Here is a 24,594-nt window from a genome sequence, read left to right on the forward strand (position 1 = left end):
TATTACATGTCATGGATCTCGTAAATGGTTACCGTAGTTCACCCAAAAATGAAAATTCTGTCATCAATTACTCAAACTCATGTCTTTCCAAACCTGTAAGACTTTTATTCATCTTCGGAACACAAATGAAGATCTTTTTTTATTAAATCAGAGCTTTCTGTTCCTCCATTGACAGCTACGTAACCGCCACTTTGACGCTTCAAAAAGTTATAAAAAGATTGTAAAACTAATCAATATGAATTGAGCGGTTTAGTCCAAATTTTCGGAAGAGACTCGATCGCTTTATATGATAAACGGGTTCAATTTAGACTTTGTTTTCATTCACATATAAACATTCATCAATTCACTCATCAGTTGTGGTAAACAGGTTCACCTAACGTGCGAGAACCAATGAGGTTCATTCTCGTATTACGCGCAGCACGTGTGGTAGTTGCATATAGCTTTCAAAGGAGGGACAAAATGCTCTCATATTTCATTAAAAATCTTTATTTGTGTTCCGAAGATGAACGAAGGTCTTACAGGTTTGGAATGAAATGAGGGTTGGGTTTGTCCAATAATAATACCCAAATTAAAAAGTAAATTTTAAATCAATGTTTAAATAATCTTTTGTAAACAAGTAGGCTAGGCTACTTATTTTGATGTGTTAAGTAATATACTAAACCACACTTAAGTATTATAATTTTAACTATAGTGTGTTATTTTATATTACAAATGTGTCATTACACACAAGTTTCGATAGAAATGACATTAAAGTATATTTTAGTCTACAATTAATGCTTGTTAGTACATTCAACAGTACTTAAACCATTTCAAAGACAATAAAAGTAATTATGAAATTACATATAAAGATGTACTTAAGTCCTACTTGCATGGATCACATTAAGCCCTAATGCAGTTTCATTTAATTGCAAATAACATACCATTAAGTGTCCACAACATTACATTTAAGTATTCTTTTAAAGTGTACAATTTTCATAACAAGTACCCTTTTTAAAAGTATGTTAAAGTGTACTTCTTTTTCACAAGGGCTTGTTGGTGTCTGTTGGTTCAGTGTGAAAGTATCCCAACATTCTTAATCCAGCTGGATCTAAATGGCACTTTAGAATGTTGGATCTTGGTGTCTGTTAAGCTCTTCAACTAAACTGATTATCTCTCCTCAATTAGAAGGCTATATGAAACATTATGTGTGGGTGCGAAAATAAGGATTAGGAAAGATAACTCCCCTGCAAATAAAAATGCTTTAGCTTGTTGCGGGTGTTACTTTCCCACCTTTGTTGAGAACCAAACATCTTTGTTGATCCTGGAATAACATTTCAAACAACCAATCAGATTTGAGAGACAAATTTACAGTTATGTCAAGTTTAGGATTACAACCAGGATTAGGTGCTTCTAAATCAGTGTTATTCACCTATGATTCCCCTCTGATTTTAGGGATGAGTTATGGGTAGGGTTAGGTTTAGGGGTAGGGTTAGGTTTAGGTTTAGGGGTAGGGATAGGGATAGGATTTGCACTAATTTTTTTTTTAGACAGGAATGTTGTTGCAACTTCCAGGATCAACAATATGTTGATCCAGGAACATGTTGCACCAGGCAAAAAAAGTGTGACCAAGGGGAGTCAGAGATTGCATAATATGCTTTTTATGGCTCAGATCAGTCTTAATATGTTGATCAGAGTCTGCATTTATTATGGTTGTTTTATGTCACAAATTACAAATCATCTATGTGTTATCTGTAGGTCACTGTAACCTGCAGGAAGTCTGTAATTTTCACTGGAAGTTCCAGTTATGGCATTCCAAGGTCTTATCATTTTTTAAATAATTTAACATATGCACAGACAAATTGTGCACAATAAGATCTATATAACATGCATTTAAAAAATACACAGGGGGAATTTCCACTCAGTATTGACCACTTGAGTTTAAAACAAATGTAATGTGTACTAATGTTCCTGGGTTGCTTTAACATAGGCTACATAGTAAGGAAGGTTGGGGTCAGTTAAGATACCCAGATAGCCTACCGGTATACGTCTGGCACGACCTGTTATTTTTCATTCCTGTCAGTCATGTGAATGTTGTTGGCTACACACCAATGTAATTATTAGCCTCTCATTTATGAGTCACCTCTCTGTCAGCTTCAGTTGTTGAAAGGGAAACACCAGATAACTTGAAACTTGTTTTAAAGACTTGATTTGCATGCCCATTTAACCAAGAACAAGAACCATGTGAATGGATACGTGCTGTCATGTAATGAAACTCCAGTCACACAGTAAGAAATCACGTGACGCCATGCACGTCAGTACAGGCTCTGTGATGTGTGTTGTGTACGAGGAGGCGCCTTTCGCTTGTTTGAGTAATGCGTACATTTGAGACTTATTAAATATTGTTTCAGGGTAACCACGCCTTCGATAGTTTCTCATGAATTAATTAATCATACAATTCCAGAATTTAAGTTTAAAATAAACTTTTTTTTATTAACTAACTAATATTTATTCGCAATTGCAATTTCTAAGACTGTTAAATATTTCCATCACTGATATTTTTCCATGACGGTATTTTATTTAAAAAAGGCAATTTGACAAGACGCCAAGGTCAAACTCGTTCTGTTTTCTCCATCCCGTTTAATTTAACCTGTATGCCTGTATATGTGTATGTTATATGTATAAAAAAACGTTTCAGGACTCTAAACTGCGCTCTATCTAAACCGATTATCTCTTTAAATGCACTTGTCTGTCAGTCACAACTCCATAGATGGATCTTCAGGAGAACAGCTGCGGGACCGTTACCAGATTCGTCGGAATGAGGCACGTGACGGCTCAGGCAGCGCATGATTGTGACGTAAAATACCGGAGCCTACTCGCGCCTGTAAAAATGAAGTGACCTTTCTCTCTCGCCCTGATATAACCGAATCGGTCCGCCAACCGGCACGAGCAGAGTACCACGTCCCGCAAAGCAGGCAAGGAGCTTCCTCGCACGGTCTGAAAGGTAACATTTTAACCCGATCACGTCGTGTTGAGATCTGTTCGGCCTTTTACAGATGTGATGTTTGTACGAAATGGAGGATTTTGAAGCTGTTCTGAGGAAGGATGATGTGAGGTTGCGTAAGCTAACCGGTACTTCTCAAGAACAATTGTATGTCAAGAAAGGAATATGTAGGGTTTAATGATAAAAAAACTCTTTGTTTTAGTTACAACTAGAAAAGACAAGTTTTATGTAATTGAGCAATAATAAAGTTATTCGTGGGAAATTGTGTGCTTTAATGTGAGGCTAGCCAGATATGAATCTGATATGGTTAACGTTAGCTGCTAGCTTCCGCAACGTGGATCTAAAGCCGGTTTACGAATTTTGCTGTGTTCTTCAAAAATATGTAGTTTAAATTAGACTTCTGAAAAGTTAAATAGGGATTTTGTCACACAAACTCTAATCCGTCTTCTTATTAATTGTAAGATGGTTCTAACAGGCTGATTCCTAACGAGCTATACATCAGTGATTAAGGCTTCTTTTAATAAAGGCGATTTGAGGATATCCTCGGATGAACAACGTATTACTAAGATGTTTACAGATACGTAGGCTATTGGCAGGGGAAACATGCTTATCCATCTACCAAGAAACTTGGAGCAGATGCTTTACATCTCCTTAGGTGGTGAACTGACCTTATAAGCTGTTTTAGAGCTTATATTGGTTGATTTATGTCGTGAAGTTGTTTGGTTAAGCATGTAGATGCTCCATCCTTGAATGACCTTCTGATGATTTGTAACACAGTGTCTTTAAACCGTTCACCCTTCAAATGCCTTTCTGCAGTTTTTTCACATCTCCTTTTCTTCTAGGTAAATATGGGTGACGTTGATAAGGGAAAGAAAGTTTTCGTCCAGAAGTGTTCCCAGTGCCACACTGTTGAAAACGGAGGCAAGCACAAAGTGGGGCCAAATCTTTGGGGTCTTTTTGGTCGCAAGACTGGCCAGGCAGAGGGGTTTTCCTACACGGATGCCAATAAAAGCAAGGGTAAGGCTTCTTGATAAAGGTACAGCTTGTCTTTTGTTTCACAATGAGATGGAATGGTAATGTTTAACAAGTCTTTTTGTTGTCTTTTCTCAGGCATTGTCTGGGGTGAAGATACCTTGATGGAATATTTGGAGAACCCCAAGAAGTACATTCCAGGCACAAAGATGATCTTTGCCGGGATCAAGAAGAAGGGCGAGAGAGCAGACCTTATTGCATACTTAAAGTCAGCCACATCATAATACAGATGGAGAACGAGGAGGCGGCAATATTTAAATTAAATGTTTGTAGATTGGATATGAATGTCTTTAACAATATCTATTCAGTGTGACAGATCAGGGGGCCAGGATTATTCATCATAACGGGGCATGCTTCTAAAACCAGCCCATTTTAGCTGTGAGGATTTCCATTTTTTCTGTTTGTCAAAGTAAAAGTCAAGTTACTGCAGGTCCCCAGTGTTTCCACTGAGGGAATGAGAGCTGTTGTTAAATTATTAAAATATACTAAACCCTGATAGTATTTGAATCGCAATGAGTTGTCTGAACAAGCAGCATGCTTATTGGTAACTAACTGTAACGGATGGATTCAACTGTCAAATAAAACGGTCAAATGGTCCATTTGTTGTTTGTTCTTCTAGCTTTTTGTGTTGTAATGCAGTAAATGCATTTGCTTTGTGATGTGCAGTTTAAAGTGAAAGTGCAACATTTCTTCAGTATTACTTTTAAGTTTCTGTTTTCAGTGTAGTAAGCTGTAAGAGTCCAATGACTGGTGACACTGTACTTGAGACCTTTAAACTCAGGATATAAACCGTCAGGTATTCTCTTACAACCCTCTGAGAAATGCCAGGGCAAGTCCTGACAAAAATCCTGGTAGAAAAGTTGTGGCATGCATATGGTTTGCCTTGAAAATTGAATCGTCGTCATAGTCATGGTTCAATATTTATATTGATATATAATATTATAGGGTTGATTGATTTCCAAAGGAAATGTTATGCTTTCTGATCAGGAAATTGGGTATCCATAGCACTGCTGTAAGAAAATTATAACATCATTGAATAAAATATTACTGCAAATTCGTTTGGTTAAATAATTTTGATGATTAGGAAACAAAATTATTTGTTGCTTCGTCTCCTCTGTTTTTCAGATAGATTATATCCAAATGATAGATACAAATCTGAAATAACCGTAAAGTAACTAACATTAATGGGTATAAGCAGATTTAATTTAATCTTTAGCATGTACAGGTTGGTTAATGTGGTGTGTGACCTGTGTGCTGAGCTCAGCAGTGTAGCTTCATGAGTAATTAATTTAAATCCCCACACGTTAACCAGGACAGACGTGTTATCAGTTTGAAGAATCCTTATCAGAGCTAAGCTTTGACTTTTGACTCGAACGTTATATCTAGATACGTCCAGTTCACGTCAGAGAGCAAAGTCCGAACAGAGAACCGAGTCCTCGCAGAAAAGTGCACAGCTCGTCAAATGAATCCAGTCTGATCAGCTACTTTACCACAACCCTATAAAATAATCGGGTTTTGTGAAGGTTCATGATATATTTGGAATATCATTTGCAATGTTAGGAATTAAACAATCTGGTTTATATGCTTAAATAATCTACCCTGACTCACTAAAGTTTCAATGTCATTAGGAGTGTCATTCCAAATGAAAATGCCTCCATCTAGTGGACACCGACAGTTACGCAACGCTATTTTGTAACACTTTTATTCAACACAAAAGGTTGCACAATCAACATGCATATTTGATATAGCACGTCAGACATGACTCATGTCTGACGTGCTATATCAAATATGCATATTGATTGTCACATGACGTTCATTCGTAAAATAAAAATAAAAATTAACAATACTTTCTTACTTACAATTAACAATATTAGTTCAAGGTAAATGCTGTTTAAGTTAACATTTGGTTGAAATCACAGTCTATGGTTGAAATACAATCCATGTCTGTCATCATTTACTTACCCTCAAGATGCTCCAAACCTGTAGGAATTTCTTTCTTCAGCTGAACACAAAAGAGGATATTTTAGAAAATAAATATAGTGTTTTAGTGAAAATGGAAAATACAATGGAAGTGAATGGAATGTCAGTGAAATATAGGCTATTAGCATTTTGGCCGGTAGCAGTTATTTCGGTGTTGCGAGCATGTATGTGATATGTTTTACGTAGGCGTCCTGTTTATTTAATGCTATAAGACGAGAATATCTTGTTTATTTATGCCTTTGACATAAATAGAGCAAGTAGGTCTACCACCGTATGTGTCATGGAGAGGAACCTCTGTCACATGTACTGTGTGTCGAAGATGTAACAGTGTTAAATTACAGTGTCAACAAAAACCAACATCCTTTCACTTATTATTTGACCTGCAATCTATGACCGGACTGTGTGGTGTGAACACACTGCCAAGTAATCTTGTAAAGATGTAAGTGTGTGTAATAGACATTTAATCGATCTTTCTGTGACTATTCCATCAACATCCTCAACCTCAAGGTGAATGTGTCTACAGAAACTGAGATACGAAATATATGAATAAGACGCGAGCTGCAGGCGGGAACAGAGCATGTGCTGCCACAGAACTCCTCTAGAGGTCAGCAGACAATTAATGATATCTTTCTTTCTTTCTTTCTTTCTTTCTTTCTATAAAGTGTATGTGTCTACAGAAACTGAGATACGAAATATGAATAAGACAGAGCTGGAGGCGGGATCAGAGCATGTGCTGCCACAGAACTCCACTAGAGGTCAGCAGACAATTAATGATTTCTTTCTTTCTTTCTTTCTTTCTTTCTTTCTTTCTTTCTTTCTTTCTTTCTTTCTTTCTTTCTATAAAGTGTATGTGTCTACAGAAACTGAGATACGAAATATGAATAAGACAGAGCTGGAGGCGGGATCAGAGCATGTGCTGCCACAGAACTCCACTAGAGGTCAGCAGATAATTAATTATTTATTTTCTTTCTTTCTTTCTTTCTAAGTTCTGTCTTTCTAAACGTTCTATAGCCTATATAAAGTGTTAAAACTGTAAACGTTTTAACAGTTAACCTATATGTCATGTACTAACCTAAACCATTTTCATTTTAAAATATACTGAAACCACCATTATAAAATATAGGTGGTGAAAAAATGCCTCTTGATTATGTGCAGTTACAAAATTGGCTTTTAGATCCACTTTGGCTAATAAACATGTTTTATTATTATTATTATTAATAAATATTTTAATTGAAAGATTAGGCTACATTAAACATTTAAAATTAACTAGTGAATGAATGAAAAGAAAATAGTGAAAAACATTTTTACCTACACATTTGAACCTACAATCTTCTTTCATCATTTAGTCATCCTCAAAATGTTCCAAACCTGTGTGAATTTCTTTCTTCTGCTGAACACAAAAGAAGATATTTTGAGGGATATTGGTAACCAAACAGCTGATGGGCCCAATTGACTTCTGCAATATGGAAGAAAAAAAAATACTATGGAAGTCAATAGCTACTGTCAACTGTTTGGTTATCGACATTCTTCAAAATATCTTGTTTTGTGTTGAGCAGAAGGAGGAAATTCATACACGGTTGGAACAATATGAGGGTTCATTTTTAATAGTATAAATAAATATTTAGTAATAAATAATAGTCACCGGAGTGGTCTCTTTCAGGCAATACAGTAAAACAGTGAGAGTTTAGCCACTCTTAAATATGCTACATTATGTGTTATGTATTCAACAAATGAGAGACTGACTGGCTACTTCAAATATATTACACATACGATTATAACTTTCCATAAACCCTTTTGGTTCCAGCAGCACTGAGCAATATAAACCATTATGAGTTCCAATAGAATTTACAAGCCAAGAAGAAAAGAAAAAAAAGAAAAAACACTGTTCAAAACATCAGAAGATTTAATAAATCTGCAAGCCGTTAACCAACCATAGAGGTCATTTGAATTATCACATCATCAAACATTTCCATTGTTCATTTTAATAACTGTGTTGGCTCCATCTCATTTTCATATATTTTTCCTTATGCTGTTAATAATTTCTAAATATACATAATCTTTATATATTTATAGAAATACTAGTAGGAAAGGGATTCGGTAAATTTGAAGTCAACATCTAACAAAATTAGATGAAATAAAGGCATATTCCAAGTTAAGTATATACAGTTAAGTATATACTTCAAACCAGTCATGAAACTCATAAAACCAAGCCTTTATTTTCTCGGGGATCAATATGGATTTGATGGGTGGAGCTTCTAAAGCAAAGTTCTGTAATGCACTGACCACACACTCACACAGCCAGAGTGGACCACAGAACTTTCCCCGAGGAGCCATGGTTGAGTGTGTGTGTGTGTGTGTGTGTGTGTGTGTGTGTGTGTGTGTGTGTGTGTGTGTGTGTGTGTGTGTGTGTGTTCTCTGTATAAGTGTGTCCATATGTGCATGTGTGAGTATGCGACTTTGGCAGAGGAAGCCTGTTTTTGAATTCTAGAATTGTCTTTAAAATGTATCAAACATGTACTGCTATCAATTGGGCTTCAGTCAGTCTGCTTGCAGTTGCCTTGGTTGAGAAGGTAGCCCTCTCAGGACCAATCAGCTTCTGAGGATCCTGGGAAGTAAAACACATGTTAGAATTTATGTCCACTCACTAGAATAAGCTGACGTGTCTCCATGCATTTACAACTTCAAACTGTTGCAACAATATTTAAGAAAATCCTTAAATAATTTTACACAGTCTGTAATGGAGGTCTTATTTCATATACAATCGCAAAGGTCTACTACAAGAAAAAAAAAGTTTTTCAATGAAGAATTTATAAGCTACGCAATTTATGGAAATATATACATGTGAATTTTTCCCACCTAATATTTGAAACAAGTCATTTGTGATTTTGCAGATGTTCTCTTATCAGGGGTTGTATCCAAAACTTCTCAAGTGACGTTGTAAAATAGTTTAAGCCTGGCATCACTTTAAGAACTGACTAAAGCAAAGTAATTTAGTACGCAAGCTTTCCTGAGTTTATTGCATCCCGTCCAAAAACATAAACTTGAGGCCAAAGCCACTGATGAAAGTTTAACACTGGACTGTAAAGTGTCTGCTTACCTCGCGGTTGACCGGTGTCTCTTCTCCTGGCTGTGTCTCGAAACAGAGTAACAGACTGAATGTATCGCTGGACCCCCTCTCTGCCGTCGCTAAAGGAATGTCGACGTGGAGCTGCCAAACGTGAACGTGTAGGGTACTCATGAACGCGCTCGTCGGAGAGTCTTCTCTGTGCTCGTACCCTTGGCATAGGTAGAGTGGGCATGGCGCTAATCGCAGCTACCTGTCACATTTCGTGGCGCGTTGAAAGCTGAGGGGGAAGAAATTCTTGAAAGACGTAGCTTTCAAGACATTGATTCGTTTAAAAAGCTGTTTAAATGTATCCTATATTCTTTGTACTTTATAATCCAATGCATTGTTGTGCACGTTTAGGAAGCGGTTCGTTAAGCGGTTCATCCTCACAAGAGGTTCATCCTCGTTTTACTTGGCCACTAAACATTATTTTATGGTAGCCTATAGTTGTACGTGTTGGAAAGAAAATCAGAGCGATTTTATGTCATTTTACGTTTTAATGAGGTTAACTTGTGCTTTTCTGTTAGTGCATGTGAATAATCAAAATACATTTGATCATCTTTTTCATTGATAAGGAAAGAGAAGGTTTGTAAAGGCATGTTATAAAGTGTTGTAGGCATGTCTCGTTGAAGGCTGCTATTGGTTGATGCTTTGTAGGAGGCGGGCCAATGTTAATATTTGTGTTTTGCCGTTTGATTGGCTGATGTTTTGTCCCTTAATTTTGTTATCTGCTTTTTGATTGGCTGATATGGATATTGTGGGCGAGTCCTCTCTGTATTTGGGATCTGTTACACGCGCGTGTCGTCAGATTTGATTTAGTTATGTGCTTGCTTTGCTGCCGCTTATATTATTAGTCCTCCATCAGACAGTTTTATCCACAGCAGCTTAAAGACATGGACGACCCTTCAGCTCAGTTTCTACATGATTCGGTAAGTTTAAAAAACAATATTTTCATGAGAAACCAAATATATTTAGTTAAACATTCACCTTGGACTGGGTTCATGAAACATCAATGAACTTTGGTGCAACTTATGGAAAAAAAATCAAGGACTCATTTGTTTTGAAGTGGTTTTTACTATAACCATATGACTTGCTGAGATGAGCTTGAAAGAAAAGTGGCTTACAAGCTGAAATAAAATATTATTAGACAAACTCATTGGAATTTTAACCTTACTAAAGTTGTAGCAGTCTTTAAAAGAAATAAAATAAAGTTAGAATCATGAATATGCATCCTCAGTATATCATCCTCATTTTAGTAATAATAAGAACAACAACTGTAATTTCATGATCCAACCAGTTAAGAAAGCAATCATTCCTATATTTGAAGCCATAATACAGATTTTGGGGGGACTGTGTGTGTGTGTGTGTGTGTGTGTGTGTGTGTGTGTGTGTGTGTGTGTGTGTGTGTGTGTGTGTGTGTGTGTGTGTGTGTGTGTGTGTGTGTGTGTGTGTGTGTGTGTGTGTGTGTGTGTGTGTGAGATATCATATTACAATGATTTCTAAAGGAACATTTCCTTTTTAAATATATTAAAATAGAAAAAAACACACACAATACAATTTCACAATATTACTGTTTTACATGATTATTGAGCAGATAAATGCATCTTTTGTTGGTGAGTATAAGAGACGTCTTTCAAAAACATAAAAAAAATCATACTGACCCCAAGTGTTTGAAGTGTATGTCATAAATAAAAATATTTGTCAATTTTTTGTAACCAGTTAATGTGTTGAATAACACCTGTTTACCTGTGGTAAATCACCAGATATCACAAAAATCAGAATTGTGAAGTATTTTGATGGTCTAGCATCATTTGTTATAGGGACCTTATATTCACGTGACAGTATAATAAAGTAATTATATACGCGGTAGCTATATATATATATATATATATATATATATATATATATAAATGCAATTAGAGCATATTTTAAAACTTTGCAAATTGATCCTTTTTTATGAATATTAGGCTATAAATGGGGAGTGGCAGACATTGAGAAAAGCTTTGTGGCCGACGTCTCTGACGTAGGGGGAGGCCATGCAGAAAAAAATAAAAAATGGTCTTGGCTGTCATGAATTCAAGCGAGTGGGTTGGTTAAATAAACATTTCACTTTTGTGCACCTGATCCAGACACACCTATACCGCACTACTGTTTCAGGGTGGATAGCCATTTACCCCAGAGAGAAGAGTTAATTCACAAATCTGTTGTCCTTTATGCATACAAGGCTCTATCAGCCTGTCTACACTTTAACACAGTTGCATCATCACATTCACCACCCAGCTGTAGGCGTGAGTATTCACCTTTCACTCAGCTCACCTTTATACCTTCTTTCTCCCAGTTATTCTTGTTCTGGATTTTTGTCATTATCTGATGGATTGTTTTTCCGCAGTTCATTAGTGAACTAAATTCACAATCTCCTACATAATCTGGAGCATTTATTTACTTGCGTGACTCCAGCGAGAGGGCAATAAGTTCAAGGCCTTTATGACCGACTCCATTACAAATGCTATGAGCACGGCTTAGAAGCAAGTATTGTTTGTGTACCAGCATTTAATGTGCGCTCCCTCAGAGGACCGTGGTGTCATAGCCTTCAGGTTAACACACATACACAGCAAAGCTGGAAGGGACACGCACTAGTTACGGGGTCTGAAAACATTTTAAGAATTGCCACTGTTGTGTACAATGTCTATATTACTGATAGTGAATTGAAAAATAGATTACAAATTAAGCTTTAAACTATAGTAAATGACAATCTGACTCCTGTTGTTCCCTACTGTGTGATTCTCTTAGAGAGATGGTATGTTAGAACTAAATGACTATTATTTTCTATTTTGGGTGCTCACTGAAGAAGAAAAAACTATAGAAATTCAGTCAGAACTAAATGAACAAGAAATGAACTAATCTTAAACTGAACTGAAAGATGTGTTGTTGTGCCTGGAGAAACATCCATTAGCATTCCCATCTATCTCAAACACAGTTGTTCTGCTTGTTCTACTCCCCCAAAAGTATGCCAATTGAATTCTGTCATATTTGCTCTTCATGGGTACTCCCGTTTTTTTTAAACCTGCATTCAGGTTTGTTTGTTTTCAGCCAATCAACTGGACTATGCCAAGCAGCCAACATTTACCCCTTTGCCTGAATTGATCTGATCTGAAATGAACTTACCTGCCCCTATCTGTCCTTATCTGAACTGACATGAACTTCCCTGATCTGATCTGAACTGTTTCTATTTTCAGTTCTACATCTATAGTGCGCACCACAGATGTCATTGACATTTATTTTGAGTTGAAAACAAAGTAGAAAACACTAAATCACTTCATTGGTCTCGCGTCATATATCATGTGGATAAGCTCCCTCAGTGGCAGCACAACCTCTGACCATCTACAATCAGGGCTCATAAATTCTCAGATTACCATTTATGATATCAAAAGAAGTGATTACAAGGGATCTTATATCTCTTTTTTTGTCCACAACAACATCGCACGACCCCATAACTTCGCCAGTCGTTTGTGAATGCCCATGGAGTTATAGATTCAATATATTTACATGACTTTTTCAGCCAACCTCATGTAATGCAGGGTTTCCACAACAGTGGGATCCTTGATTGTTCAAAGAAAAACTAATGAGGGGGTGTATTAAAATCTTAATTGTTTGTTGTTTTAGCTTATTTTAATCCTTGTTTTGTCTTGGATTAAAAATAAAATTGAAGTAATCTTGAAATGTGGCTAATGCTCCCTGGTTGAGAACCACTGTCTGACATGTAAAATCAAAAGCATGTTTACTGTATATAAAATATAATATCCACCATGATAGTGTTTATTGTTATGCTACACCAACCTGTTGCACTCATGAGACCAGTTTACATGTGTATTCGGTAAGAAGGTGCACCTGCAAGGCAAATGAATGTGAATGCAAATCTCTCACAAAAACTTGACTGATATTGGCAGAGTTCACAGAAAGTTTATGCAAACATGCTCTTATTGCAATATGAGTGTGCACGGCCACATACAAACATGGTAAATTGTCTGTTTTACATTATGTCTCTGTGTTTAGGATTTGATTGATATTTTATGGAGGCAGGATGTCGATTTGGGGGTGGAACGAGAGATCTTTGATGGATGCCTTCGACAGAAGGAGGAGACCATGACAGCAAGAGAGAGAGAGTTGAAAAGCGAGAGAGAGCTTGAAAGGATAATGCAAAGGTTACAGAAACTTGACAAGGAGACTGGAGAGTTTTTGCCTAGTCCTTCATCGGTGAAGTCCCAGGTAACCATTTCATGAACTACACTTATAAATGCTGTGCATCCCTTAATTAATATAGAACATCTTAAAGTCTCTCAAAATAGCGCCTACACACACACACTCACTCTCTATTGTGTAGTGTTGCTCACAGAGTTATTTTACCTATGTTTTAGGCTGTGCCCTTCTCAGAGACGTTGCCCTCTACGGTGTCTACTCAGCATTCACCCGTTACCCAGAATCCCCTGCTATCTGCCCTGCTATTCTCTAAGACTCAGAAGCTTCCTTCTCAGGAGCAGGCTTTTAGTGAACTTCTGTCACTGCCAGACTTACAGGTGCTTATGCACACAATGCAGAAAGACACACACAGACACGCCTGAACTGGTGCATGATTGTCTTGTTTTGAGTTTTGTCATACTTTTTCGATTTACAGACAAAGTAATATTAGTAGTAGCCTAGTTGTAATTGTAATAGCTTCTGTGGTAATTATACAATCACATGCTTAGTAGAGTTCTCCCTGTGCCTTAGAAAAAAAGAGTAAGCATTCAATAATTGTTTATATTAAGTGATTAAAAGCTAACATGTTTGACATATATATATCTGTAAAGTGAGGGGTAGTTATTTTCATAACTTTAAATGATGCAATAACATAATTTTATGAAATTTTAACTTTAATATCTTTTGATAATTTTGTATCTTGTTTCATACTAATCTTAACTTCAATATATTTACTAGGTAAACATTAATGTAAGCAAATAGTACCATGTATCTAATCAGCCTTATTAAAAAGAAATAGTCATTAATTTGAGGTGTGTGCTTATCTGAGATACAGTGAGTTAATGTTTAATTTTTTTTATGGAGTTTATAGCATGCAGGTAATGTCCCTATCATCACATAAATAGAAGTTCTCATATATATGAAAATGTATCTATTTTATAATGTACTATATTTAAAAATGTACTTTTATTTCTTCAAAAATTCTTTACAAATTATAATATACTGACTTAATATAAAATGTACTATTATTATCAATGTTGAAACGGCTGTTAATTTTTGTGGGAACCATGATTTTAAAAAAATCAGGATTTTTTAAGGGAAAATAAATTACAAAAGAATTCAGCATTTATTTAGATAGAATGTTATTGCAACCATTTAAAATTTTCTCTTTAATGCCTCCTTGCTAACAATAAAAGTATTTATTTTTGCAACAACAAAAAAATGTACTGACCCCAAATCTTTGAACTGGAATGTACTTATTATACATAATAAGTTAGTCATTAATGAATAGAAAGTTCTGATAATTTTTTAGAAGATAAATATTTTGGCAATCAATGTCTTTTGATCGATGTAATGCCTCCTGACTAAATAAATATATTCATTTCTTTTAAAAAATCTTTCTGACGCCAAACATTTGAAAAGTAGTGTGTTTCATTTAGTTTATCATGTACAAGTCAAGTTACCTTTATTTATATAGCGCTTTTTATACAATACAGATTGTTTCAAAGCAGCCTTACAGTGATGTCAGGAAAATTATTCAGTTCTCATGCAGTCAAATCAATAATATTGTTGAGTATTAAGTGGGCCAGAGCCAGCAGTGGCAAGGAACCCAAACTCCATCAGGTGACCGAAATGAAGAAAAAACCTTGGGAGAAACCAGGCTCAGTCTGGGGGCGGGGGGCAGTTCTTCTCTGTCCAAGTAACAAACACGGTGTGATTATTATTTAGGCTGCATCACAAGTCAGAAGTCAGATTGTGGATCGGTAGCGTTCAAATATTTTTCATCCAGTTAATTTAGCTTGAAGATCGGATTCATCACGCCAGTTTGGAGACGAAGCTGGCCATAGGGGTCTGTGCAGAGAACTTGTCTGGTTCTTGTGGTCTTAGCTGAAGGAACTGTGCCGATGGCTGTCGTGTCGACGAGGCCTTCTCAGGGGATTGTCTAGTTGACAGGATCTCTGCTGACATTCAGGGCTGTGATGAGGTCGTGTCTAGGTGCAGGTCCACCATCTGATCTGGATACTACCCGGATCCGGCTGACTACGGTAACCTCAGGATAAACAGAGAGACTAATATTAGCATAGTTGTCTTTTTTTTTAACGATGTAACAAGTACATCAGGTGTTACAGGAACGGTTCCCGGTTCCAGTTGACCTAATTTATGCAGCCTTACAATCATTTAACGGATGTGAATATAAATGTGGTAATGTGTATACCAGGTTAAATAGATGTGTTTTTAGTCTAGATTTAAACTGACAGTGTGTGTCTGCTTCTTGAACAATGCTAGGAAGACTGTTCCAAAGTTTTGGTGCTAAATAGGAAAAGGATCTACTGCCTGCAGTCGATTTTGATATTCTAAGTATTATCAACTGGCCAAAATGTTGAGATCGTAATAGACATGAAGGACTATAACGCTTTAAGAGCTCGCTCAAGTACTGAGGAGTGCTTTGTAAGTAATTGGCAAGATTTTAAAATGTATGCGATGTTTAATATGGAGCCATTTTAGTGTTGACAGAACGGGGCTAATATGGTCATACTTCCTGGTTGTAGTAAGAACTCTAGCTTCTGCATTTTGAACTAGCTGGAGTTTGTTTATTAAGCGTGCAGGGCAACCACCCAGTAGAGCATTACAATAATCTAGCCTTGATGTCATGAACACATGAACTAACTTTTATGCATTTGTCATTGAGAGCATATGTCGAAATTTAGATATATTTTTAAGATGGAAAAATGCAGTTTTACAGATGTTAAAATGTGGCTTTCAAATGAAAGATTGGCACACCCAGGTTCCTAACCGTCGACGAAGACTTGACAGAGCAGCCATCAAGTGTTAGACAGTATTCTAGGTTATTACGTGCTGAGGTTTTTGGTTCAATAATTTAAACCTCTGTTTTTCAGTAGTATGAAATGTGAATTGGTATGTTTTGTCAGGGCGTGAAGAAATATAGAGCTGAGTATCTGAGTAACAGTGAAAACTAACGGCATGCTTCCTAATGATATCTCTCAAGGGTAGCATGTACAGGGTTTAAAGCAATGGTCCTAGTACTAAGTCTTGAGGTACTCCATACTGAACTTGTGATCGATATGACACCTCTTCATTTACTGATACAAATTGATACCGGTCAAATGACCGGAAGTATGATTTATACAGTCTACATATGTACATTTGCACTAAAATCTTAGTGGCCAGATAAATAATGCACAATTTATCAAATAAATGTAATATTTTTTAATACAAGTAAAAAAAAAATGTCTAGTGATTAACTCCAAAAAGTTTAAATGTTTGATGGATGGCCTATATCATGTCTCATCATAAATTATCAGAATTAAATTGTTCTTAACATAAAATTATTTAAATATGCCTAATGAATTTGATATACTGTTTTGTTTCTCTGTTAGTATTATCTGGATGTCTTGGAGTCTGAGGGCTCAAGTTTGCCCTTAGAGGATATCACCGAAATCTGCCACAATCACCTGCCAGCGCCACAGAGGGAAAGCTCAACAGATGCATTATGTGGCATCAGTGAACTCACACAGAAAATATCAGACTCTTATGAGGTTGCACAGCCTTTGTCATGCATGCCCTCTGACCCATTAGAAATCCTAGAAACATGCATACAGACGTTCTCAGATCCAGGCAATCTTACACCTTCACCTTCAAACACAATTTACAGCTGTAGTACCCCTAAGAATCAAGGAATTTTAACTAAATGCCAAATAAACTCGAGCGACCCTGATATAAATGCATATACCCTCAATACTAGCACAGTCAGTGAACCAGAACAATTAAATAGTGCGCCTGGAAGGAACGCTCCACAAATGCTTTCACAATTTGAGGAGCGTCACATTCTTCTGAGTTTTGATGACTCTGCTTCTGTTAGCTCTGTGGATTTAGAGACATCCCTCTATGCGCCTGACACCTTAAGCGACGATCAATCAGAAAAGGATGAGCTGGAGAGCATCCAATCAGATTACAGCGATCTGCTGCCTTTATCTCTCCACTCTGAGACTGTAGAGGCAACAATGTATGAAACGGCTATGTGTGCACAACACCAAACTCAAAATGAATCAACACCTGAATATTCACAAAGAGAACCTCAGTCAAATCTCACAACCACAAGCAGAGCAGCAGGGGTCCGGCGTGCATGTCGCGATGAACAGCGAGCCCGAGCGTTGAGTTTGCCGCTTAGTGTGCATGAGATCATCAACCTGCCCGTGGAAGCATTTAACGAAGCCATCAGCTCCTGTAAACTCAACAACGCTCAACATGCACTCATAAGAGACATTCGAAGACGTGGCAAAAATAAAATGGCCGCCCAGAGCTGTCGCAAACGAAAGCTAAATAGTCTCGTTGATCTCGAAGACGAGATTGAGGATCTGAGGAGGGATAAGGATAAAAGCAAGGAAGAAAAAGAGAGAAACACTAGAGATCTGCGCGAGACGAAAGAGAAGCTCAGGAATCTCTACAATGAGGTGTTCAGACAGCTGAGAGACGAGCATGGAAACTCCTACAATCCTAAAGAGTACAAACTACAGCACAGCACTGATGGCACGGTTTACCTGCTGCCACGTAGCACGGCCAACAAGAAAAATACATTGTCAGAGGATTTAGCTACTGCTGTGTAAGACACCTGACGTACCCACAGCAAAGCTCTTTGGTTTTTGGTCTTTGTAACTTGACACAGCAGTGGCTTTAGTTTGGATTCCAGTTGTTGTGGAGTCACTGTTTATGTCTGGCATTCACATCCATTTCTTTTGACCACTTGTGATCAGATTTTGTTAAGAGAGCTTGGTTTATCAGTTTAACCAGTTAAAAGAGCATCATAAGAGCATTAAACCTGCTGTTTTCAGTCATGCAGTACAGATACTGTTTACTTGAATGGGGAAACACTGAAATCTCCAAAATGTTGTCAATGTTACATTTAACTAACTAAGCTAATTATTTCAAATTAGCAATAAATTCTGACAACTACGGTATTATAAAATTTACATCTTTAGCTTGAATGATGAGGCTGCATTTATTAGATCAAAAATACAGTACAAACAGTAATATTGTGAAATATTTCTATAATTTAAAAGAACAGTTTTTTATTTTAATATATTTTAAAATGTAATTTATTAGTGATGGCAAAGTTGAATTTTCAGCATTACTCCAGTCTTCAGTGTCACGTGATCCTTCAGAAATCATTCCAATATGCTGATTTGGTGCTCAGGAAACATTTCTTATTATTGTTGAAAACAGTTGTACAAGTTGTATATACATTTGTGATTTTCCCATTTTCATGATTCTTTGATTAATAGATAGTTCAAAAGAACAGAATTTAGTTAAAATATATATTTTTTTGTAATAATATTCTTTACTGTTACTTTCAGGCAATTTAATTCATCCTTGCTGGATAATCTCTCATTTCTTTTTTAAAAATCTTACTGACCTCAGTCGTTTGAACGGTACAGTGTGCTGTATATTATAGACAATATATAGAGAAGATATATATGTGTAGACCTACTCATGTAGATCCATATCACACGTAATACTAGCCTCATGGGTAGAGCTTGGGCAGAGATTATTTATTGACAACTCCAGAATTTTACAGATTATATGAGGAGATTCTGCAATATTCATGCTGTTTGTAGTTGGAATATGTAAGCTTTTTGAAAGGCTGTCTAAGATACCTATTCAGATAAAAATGTATCTTATACTAATGATTTGATGCATATACTGTATATCTGAAACACAAATCTGCTTATCTTATTAATATGCAAACTTTAACCACATAAAATGGATTTAGTATTCTAAAACTCTACATAAGATTGCCATGTAATTCCAATATATATTTTAAATCCAATAAACACTGTTTAAAAGCAAAATACTATGACACAAGATCCATTTATGTATTCACTAAATATTGACTAATGGCTATGCTTTTTAATTTAATGCAGCATTAATGTGCCCCCTGCTGGAGCAAAAACAACAGCAACATAATGCTGGGAGAGTTTCATCAATATTAGAGATCTGCCTCTACATTACGTTTGTAGTTGTACCATACATATAACACATTTAGAATTTGCATGACAAGACATTATTAACACAGAATCAAACAAACGTCCAACTTGAAGTTTATTTACTTCATAGGCACTTTCCATTTACACATCAGACAAAGGCATCACACAGTGGAAAAAAAGATTTACATCAACTAAATCCTTATACACGAAACCTAGTTCTACTGTTGCGGCAGGCAAGTTCCCGTTATGGCATTACGAACATGCGAAGGAGTAGTTCGGAAACATGTTGGGAATACTTAAAATATCAAACAGATCAGTAGGAGGGAGAAAAGGGGCATTAAATAAAGGTTTGTGAATATTTAAAGTCTTTTAATCCCCATAGGATATCAAAGATGTCAATCATTTCAGCCTGATCAAAGGAGTGAGAAATATTGGGCACAGGGTGGTCCTCAGGGTAGTGAGCTTTTGGAATGGCGAGAGGACCCGAACTGGCCTTCTCGTTCGTGCTCCTTAAAGTAAGTCTGTTCAATACGATGGCAAAAAGAAAGCAGGTTGGTGTAGGATTTAACCTTTTCAGCAAGCTCGTCGCTGGTCAGTTGTGTGGTGAGTATGGTGAAAAGATGACCAAACACCAGAGCGTCTAGTTCAGTTGGCCTGTGACATTTAAAGTACAACAATTAGCAAAGACACCATGTAATAATTGAGTTATGCTGCATGTCTGTATGTGTACAAGGCTTCATTTACTACATTTAACATTCAGCAGAAACAGTAATGCTGTGGAAATATTTATACAAATTAAAATATATCTATCTTTTATATTAAATATATATTAAAATGGTAATGTATTTGTTATGACAAAGCTGAATTACTCTAGTCTTCTGTGTCACATGATTCTTTAGAAATCATTGTAAACCTGATTTGTTGCTCATGAAACATTTATTATTATCAATGTTGAACCATGAAGCATTTTTTCAGGGTTCTTTGATGAATGGAAAGTTCAAAAGAACAGCAGTTACTTGAAATAGAAATGTACTGCAACATTATAAATGTTTTTCCTACTACTTTTGACCAATTTCATGCATCCTAGCTGAATAAGAGTATTAATCTCTTTAAAAAAAAATTTTTTTGAACGATAGTGTATGTGCGCAAAACGTACTGTTTGTTGAAAAAGTAGGGCTGTGTTCCTAATCGCTGTGACAAGGCCTGACAGCACTGACTCACATCTTCATACACCTGAGAAGAGAAAACCCACACAAAGCCTTATGTAGTGTACATTGGCTCCATTTATGAAAGAAAAAGACAAACTAACTGGGTCAATGAATTACACTTCATTTATCTGCACACACACAAAAAAAATACCTGCTCCAGATTCTTTCCAGACCATCCAATTGCATTCATCTTCCTCCGTATCTCCCACTGCTTCTGATAGGCCAGAACGTGATTGAGGGGCCAAGAATAGGGATTACTGTATCGCGGCCTAGAAATCTGAACACATATTACCCTTAAATGCATACCATGATCATATATGCTGACATGTGGTGCCATAGATGTCATCTTTGTTAAGATATGTGTTATATATGATTTGTGGATGTCCTTATATGTGAAACATACCTCTGTAGCAGTGTAGTCATCACACCACTGGATATACAACTAGAAAGAACAGGCAGTTTCCACAGCTTATTACTTTTAAAATATTAATGTAAAAGATGAAATGCATAACAATTAAAAAGATCCATGAGCAAAGATACATAATGTGCTGAAAATGTAATAATTTTTAACAAATGTATCAATCTGACTTTTTTGTATATGGCTAATAAATACACTACCGTTCAAAAGTTTGGGGACAGTAAGATTCGAAGGCATTAAATTGAAATTGAATGTTATTATAAATCTCAAGTTCAAATAAATTCTGCTTGTTTGAGCATTCTATTCATCAAAGCATGCTGAAAAAATGTATCAGGGTTTCCACAAAACGATTAAGCAGCACAACGGTTTATCAATATTGATAATAATTAGAATTGTTCCTTGAGCTCCAAATCAGCATATTAGAATGATTTCTGAAGGATCATGTGACACTGAAGACTAGAGTAATGATGCCGAAAAAAATTCAAAGGAAAAAAAAAAATCCATTTTAGAATATATTAAAATAGAAAACAGTTTTATTTCAGTTCTATAACATTTCGCAATATTACTCTGGCCAAATAACTGCAGTTTTTTTTTTTTTAATCCAATCGACCACAAACTGAACGGTAGTGTATGTAACACACAAAGACGTGCTGATGTGTGCAGGTCTGTACCTCTGCAGTCAGCAGCATGTTATTGACCAACTCCATGTAAGCCTTCATCTCTGCCCTCTGGACATCATCCAACCCGTCACTCAGAGCATGACCCTATGGACAGCTCAATGTCAGCCAACAGTCAAATATTCGAGTATTCATATGGAGTTTGTTTTTTAGAGTGAGAGAGATACCTTTGCCTTTGTGAATTGAACAATCGGCCCTAATTCTGACACAACTTGATTTCCAACGTGGATAAAAGGAACCTTCCCTAATGAACAGAGAGGAAGAGACATTATAAGACATGAACAAGCACTAACTCATACATTCATTCTGACGAAAACAGCTCTTTATCACTACATTTCCAACATAAGATAAGAATAAACAAAACAAAAACATGAAAATGACTAGAATTTTGAGAATTGGGTTACTCACCTGACGGTGACATGTATTCAGCATTGGCACGGCAGGACACAAGGACTGGCAGGCCGCACATCCTCAGGAAAGTCTGCAAAACAAGATAAAATTCATAAACCTATTTGGATTTTTTAAGACGTGAATCGGCGCGTGTGTGTATGAACAGGGTGTTTATGGCACTACTTTTCACCTGAACTGCCAGCGAGGACGCAGAATCTGACAGCAGGATTTGATCCTCTGCACACACAAAAAAGGAAACCATATTAAATGTTCATTTAATTTATTTTATGGTTGTAAAGATCACATGCTAAATGTAAATGTGAAAAAAACAGTTACCTTTAAGAGGTTGGTACAGAGTAGCATTTTCAGGCCATGGCTCAGCAGCTGCAATGGAAAAACAATACAACTGTAAACATACATTTCACAAATAATACTCTATCTTTCAATTTTTCAGAAACTCTGACCCTTAAATATTCATTCATGTGAGACCACATTATAATGTTAAACATTTAATAGGTTTCTTTATCTTTGACCCTGACAATACTAGCATTGCAAACATCAGAACTTTAACTGTTGTAAAGACATCTGATAAATATATAACAGACTCGTGACCAGAAATGTTAGGTTTTTCTTACCTAATATGGAGAGAAATTAAATGATTATGATGAAAAGAAGTAACGTTACAGATTATCATCATAGCCTGCCCATCTCTAGCACAAACCAATAACACGCCTATGGTCTCGCTACATAACACACAAGCGTAAACATTACCTGCAATCTGAGAGACGAACGCCTCTGCAGCAAGAGACATGACAGCAAAGAAGAAATTTACTTTAATCGAAGCACAACAACAAGATGGTATTAATTTCCCACGCAAGGGCAAAGCAAGCTCCTGTCCCAGTGTAGTGACGTCACCCAGAAGTTTTTCCTGCTTTCTGGCCAATCACGTTCCTCCTCCTTCTTCTTCTTTTTGTTAAATTGGCGGTTGGCAAACCAGCTTATGGTGCAGTACCGCCAACTACTGAACTGGAGTGTGTAGCGTCAATGTTGAGGAAAAAACTTTGTTTCATATAGGCTATATATATTTGTTTGTTTCATTATGATTATTATACATATATATACATACATATATATATAGTTTTACAATATCAAAAAAACCATGGTACAGGTGTGTGTATGTCATGGCAGAATATACAATCATCCATCAACTGAGTTCAAGGTTTGAGTGGAGGGTAATAGCACCAGAAAAAAACAAAATGTAAGAGTCAAGAAATAAAGACATTCAACATACATTCTTAACAAAATTCCAAAGAGGGGACCGAATACACCAGATATCATTAGACCTCTGGCGTAAGTCTCAAGTTAGTTTTTGAGGAGTGGACCACAATAGAGGTATACATTTTCTTGCTAAGTAGGTACAAATATGTTACACACACTCTAGAGTCTAGAATCTAGATCATGGTCGAGGTGTTATTAAGCTTTACAATTCAAGAGATAGGCCTACTCGAGGAACAAATATTTACCAATGATCCTCTGAACAATTTGATGTAGCCTATCTCTTTGCAGTACCTTGATCATGTCACAAATAAATACATTTACAAAAGAAATAAAAACAAAATACATTTTGAAAACATTATATTCTTATAGGCTATAATTTCCTGATTCTTTTAGATAATTTATCAGAGCTATTCTGTTTTTTTCCTTGTTGCTGACTCATTAAATCCTTTTAGAATTCCAACAAATTCATATGCACCTTCTTCCTTCAATTTTAGTTTCCAGTATTTGTCATTCGTTGTTTATGCTTTGCTCTGCAATGCAGAAGGGCATGTTAAACATTCCGCAGTGTCTATAATCCAGGATGATGATTCTTAACTTTGTTTAGATTTCCATTTGCGGATTCTTGGTGGATTCTTATTCTTGATTCTTCTTGTCTTCTCAGTCTAGTCTCAATCCTACTATTCCTACTTCCCTTACTGCACCCACACACCGGACGCGAATAGCGCGTCAGGCGCGAGTGATTTCAATGTTAAGTCAATGCAAAGACGCGTTACACGCGTTTTACGCGCGTAACGCGTCTTTGCATTGACTTAACATTGAAATGACTCGCGCCTGACGCGCTATTCGCGTCCGGTGTGAACGCACCATTAGAATTCTTAGCCTATAGTCTAGGTCAATCCTCCACTTCTGATCGCGGAATAGTGGAATAGCCTATGCATGCGGCCTTTCATGCTTTGTGCTTTTTGCAACATTAGAGCCTAGCCTATTCTTAAAACCTTAATATTTATTTTATTTTATTTCGTTGTAACCATAATACAAAATCGTATAAGTCTCTAAAATTCAGAATATTTTATATTTATTTATGTGCTAATGTGTTTTAATAGTGGAGGTGCAAGTGTCTGCAAGCGGTCATAAGGTGCCATTAGAACTGGGCGCGAGCCATAAATCACGTGCGGGGCCGGTGTAGCGCGCGCGCGCGCTCTTTCCACAGTGTGTGAGCTGCATCTCAATTGTTCTTTCGTCATAATACTGTTATACCAATGTTGCTTATAATCCTTACTTACATCT

General features: G+C 36.5%; 3 protein-coding genes across 4 annotated transcripts; 2 read left to right on the forward strand and 1 right to left on the reverse strand.

Moving 5' to 3' along the window:
- The first annotated feature begins 2,274 nt into the window (after positions 1 to 2,274).
- cycsb (cytochrome c, somatic b) lies at positions 2,275 to 4,609 on the forward strand. Its single transcript, XM_079628061.1, has 4 exons — positions 2,275 to 2,388; positions 2,733 to 2,980; positions 3,823 to 3,997; positions 4,091 to 4,609. Exons 3-4 carry the CDS (start codon positions 3,829 to 3,831, stop codon positions 4,234 to 4,236), a joined length of 315 nt encoding a protein of 104 aa, XP_079484187.1. The 5' UTR covers positions 2,275 to 2,388; positions 2,733 to 2,980; positions 3,823 to 3,828; the 3' UTR covers positions 4,237 to 4,609.
- A 4,564-nt stretch (positions 4,610 to 9,173) lies between these two features.
- On the forward strand, positions 9,174 to 19,191 carry nfe2l2b (nfe2 like bZIP transcription factor 2b). 2 transcript variants are annotated; one of them, XM_079628046.1, is made up of 4 exons: positions 9,174 to 10,027; positions 13,152 to 13,364; positions 13,514 to 13,672; positions 16,733 to 19,191. In XM_079628046.1, exons 1-4 carry the CDS (start codon positions 9,992 to 9,994, stop codon positions 17,957 to 17,959), a joined length of 1,635 nt encoding a protein of 544 aa, XP_079484172.1. In that variant the 5' UTR covers positions 9,174 to 9,991; the 3' UTR covers positions 17,960 to 19,191. The 2 variants fall into 2 exon arrangements, with proteins under 2 accessions (XP_079484172.1, XP_079484173.1); XM_079628047.1 differs by having other exon boundaries at positions 9,210 to 10,027; positions 13,179 to 13,364; positions 16,733 to 19,185.
- Positions 19,192 to 19,427: 236 nt separating this feature from the next.
- On the reverse strand, positions 19,428 to 23,004 carry mtx2 (metaxin 2). The gene is made up of 10 exons (XM_079628056.1): positions 22,801 to 23,004; positions 22,366 to 22,413; positions 22,220 to 22,266; positions 22,048 to 22,120; positions 21,807 to 21,883; positions 21,634 to 21,726; positions 20,948 to 20,986; positions 20,696 to 20,821; positions 20,493 to 20,569; positions 19,428 to 19,990 (listed from the first exon to the last, which is right to left on the reverse strand). Exons 1-10 carry the CDS (start codon positions 22,838 to 22,840, stop codon positions 19,786 to 19,788), a joined length of 825 nt encoding a protein of 274 aa, XP_079484182.1. The 5' UTR covers positions 22,841 to 23,004; the 3' UTR covers positions 19,428 to 19,785.
- Positions 23,005 to 24,594: the final 1,590 nt, after the last annotated feature.

Source organism: Phoxinus phoxinus (assembly GCF_949152265.1).
Source record: "Phoxinus phoxinus genome assembly, chromosome: 11".
NCBI lineage: Eukaryota > Metazoa > Chordata > Actinopteri > Cypriniformes > Leuciscidae > Phoxinus > Phoxinus phoxinus.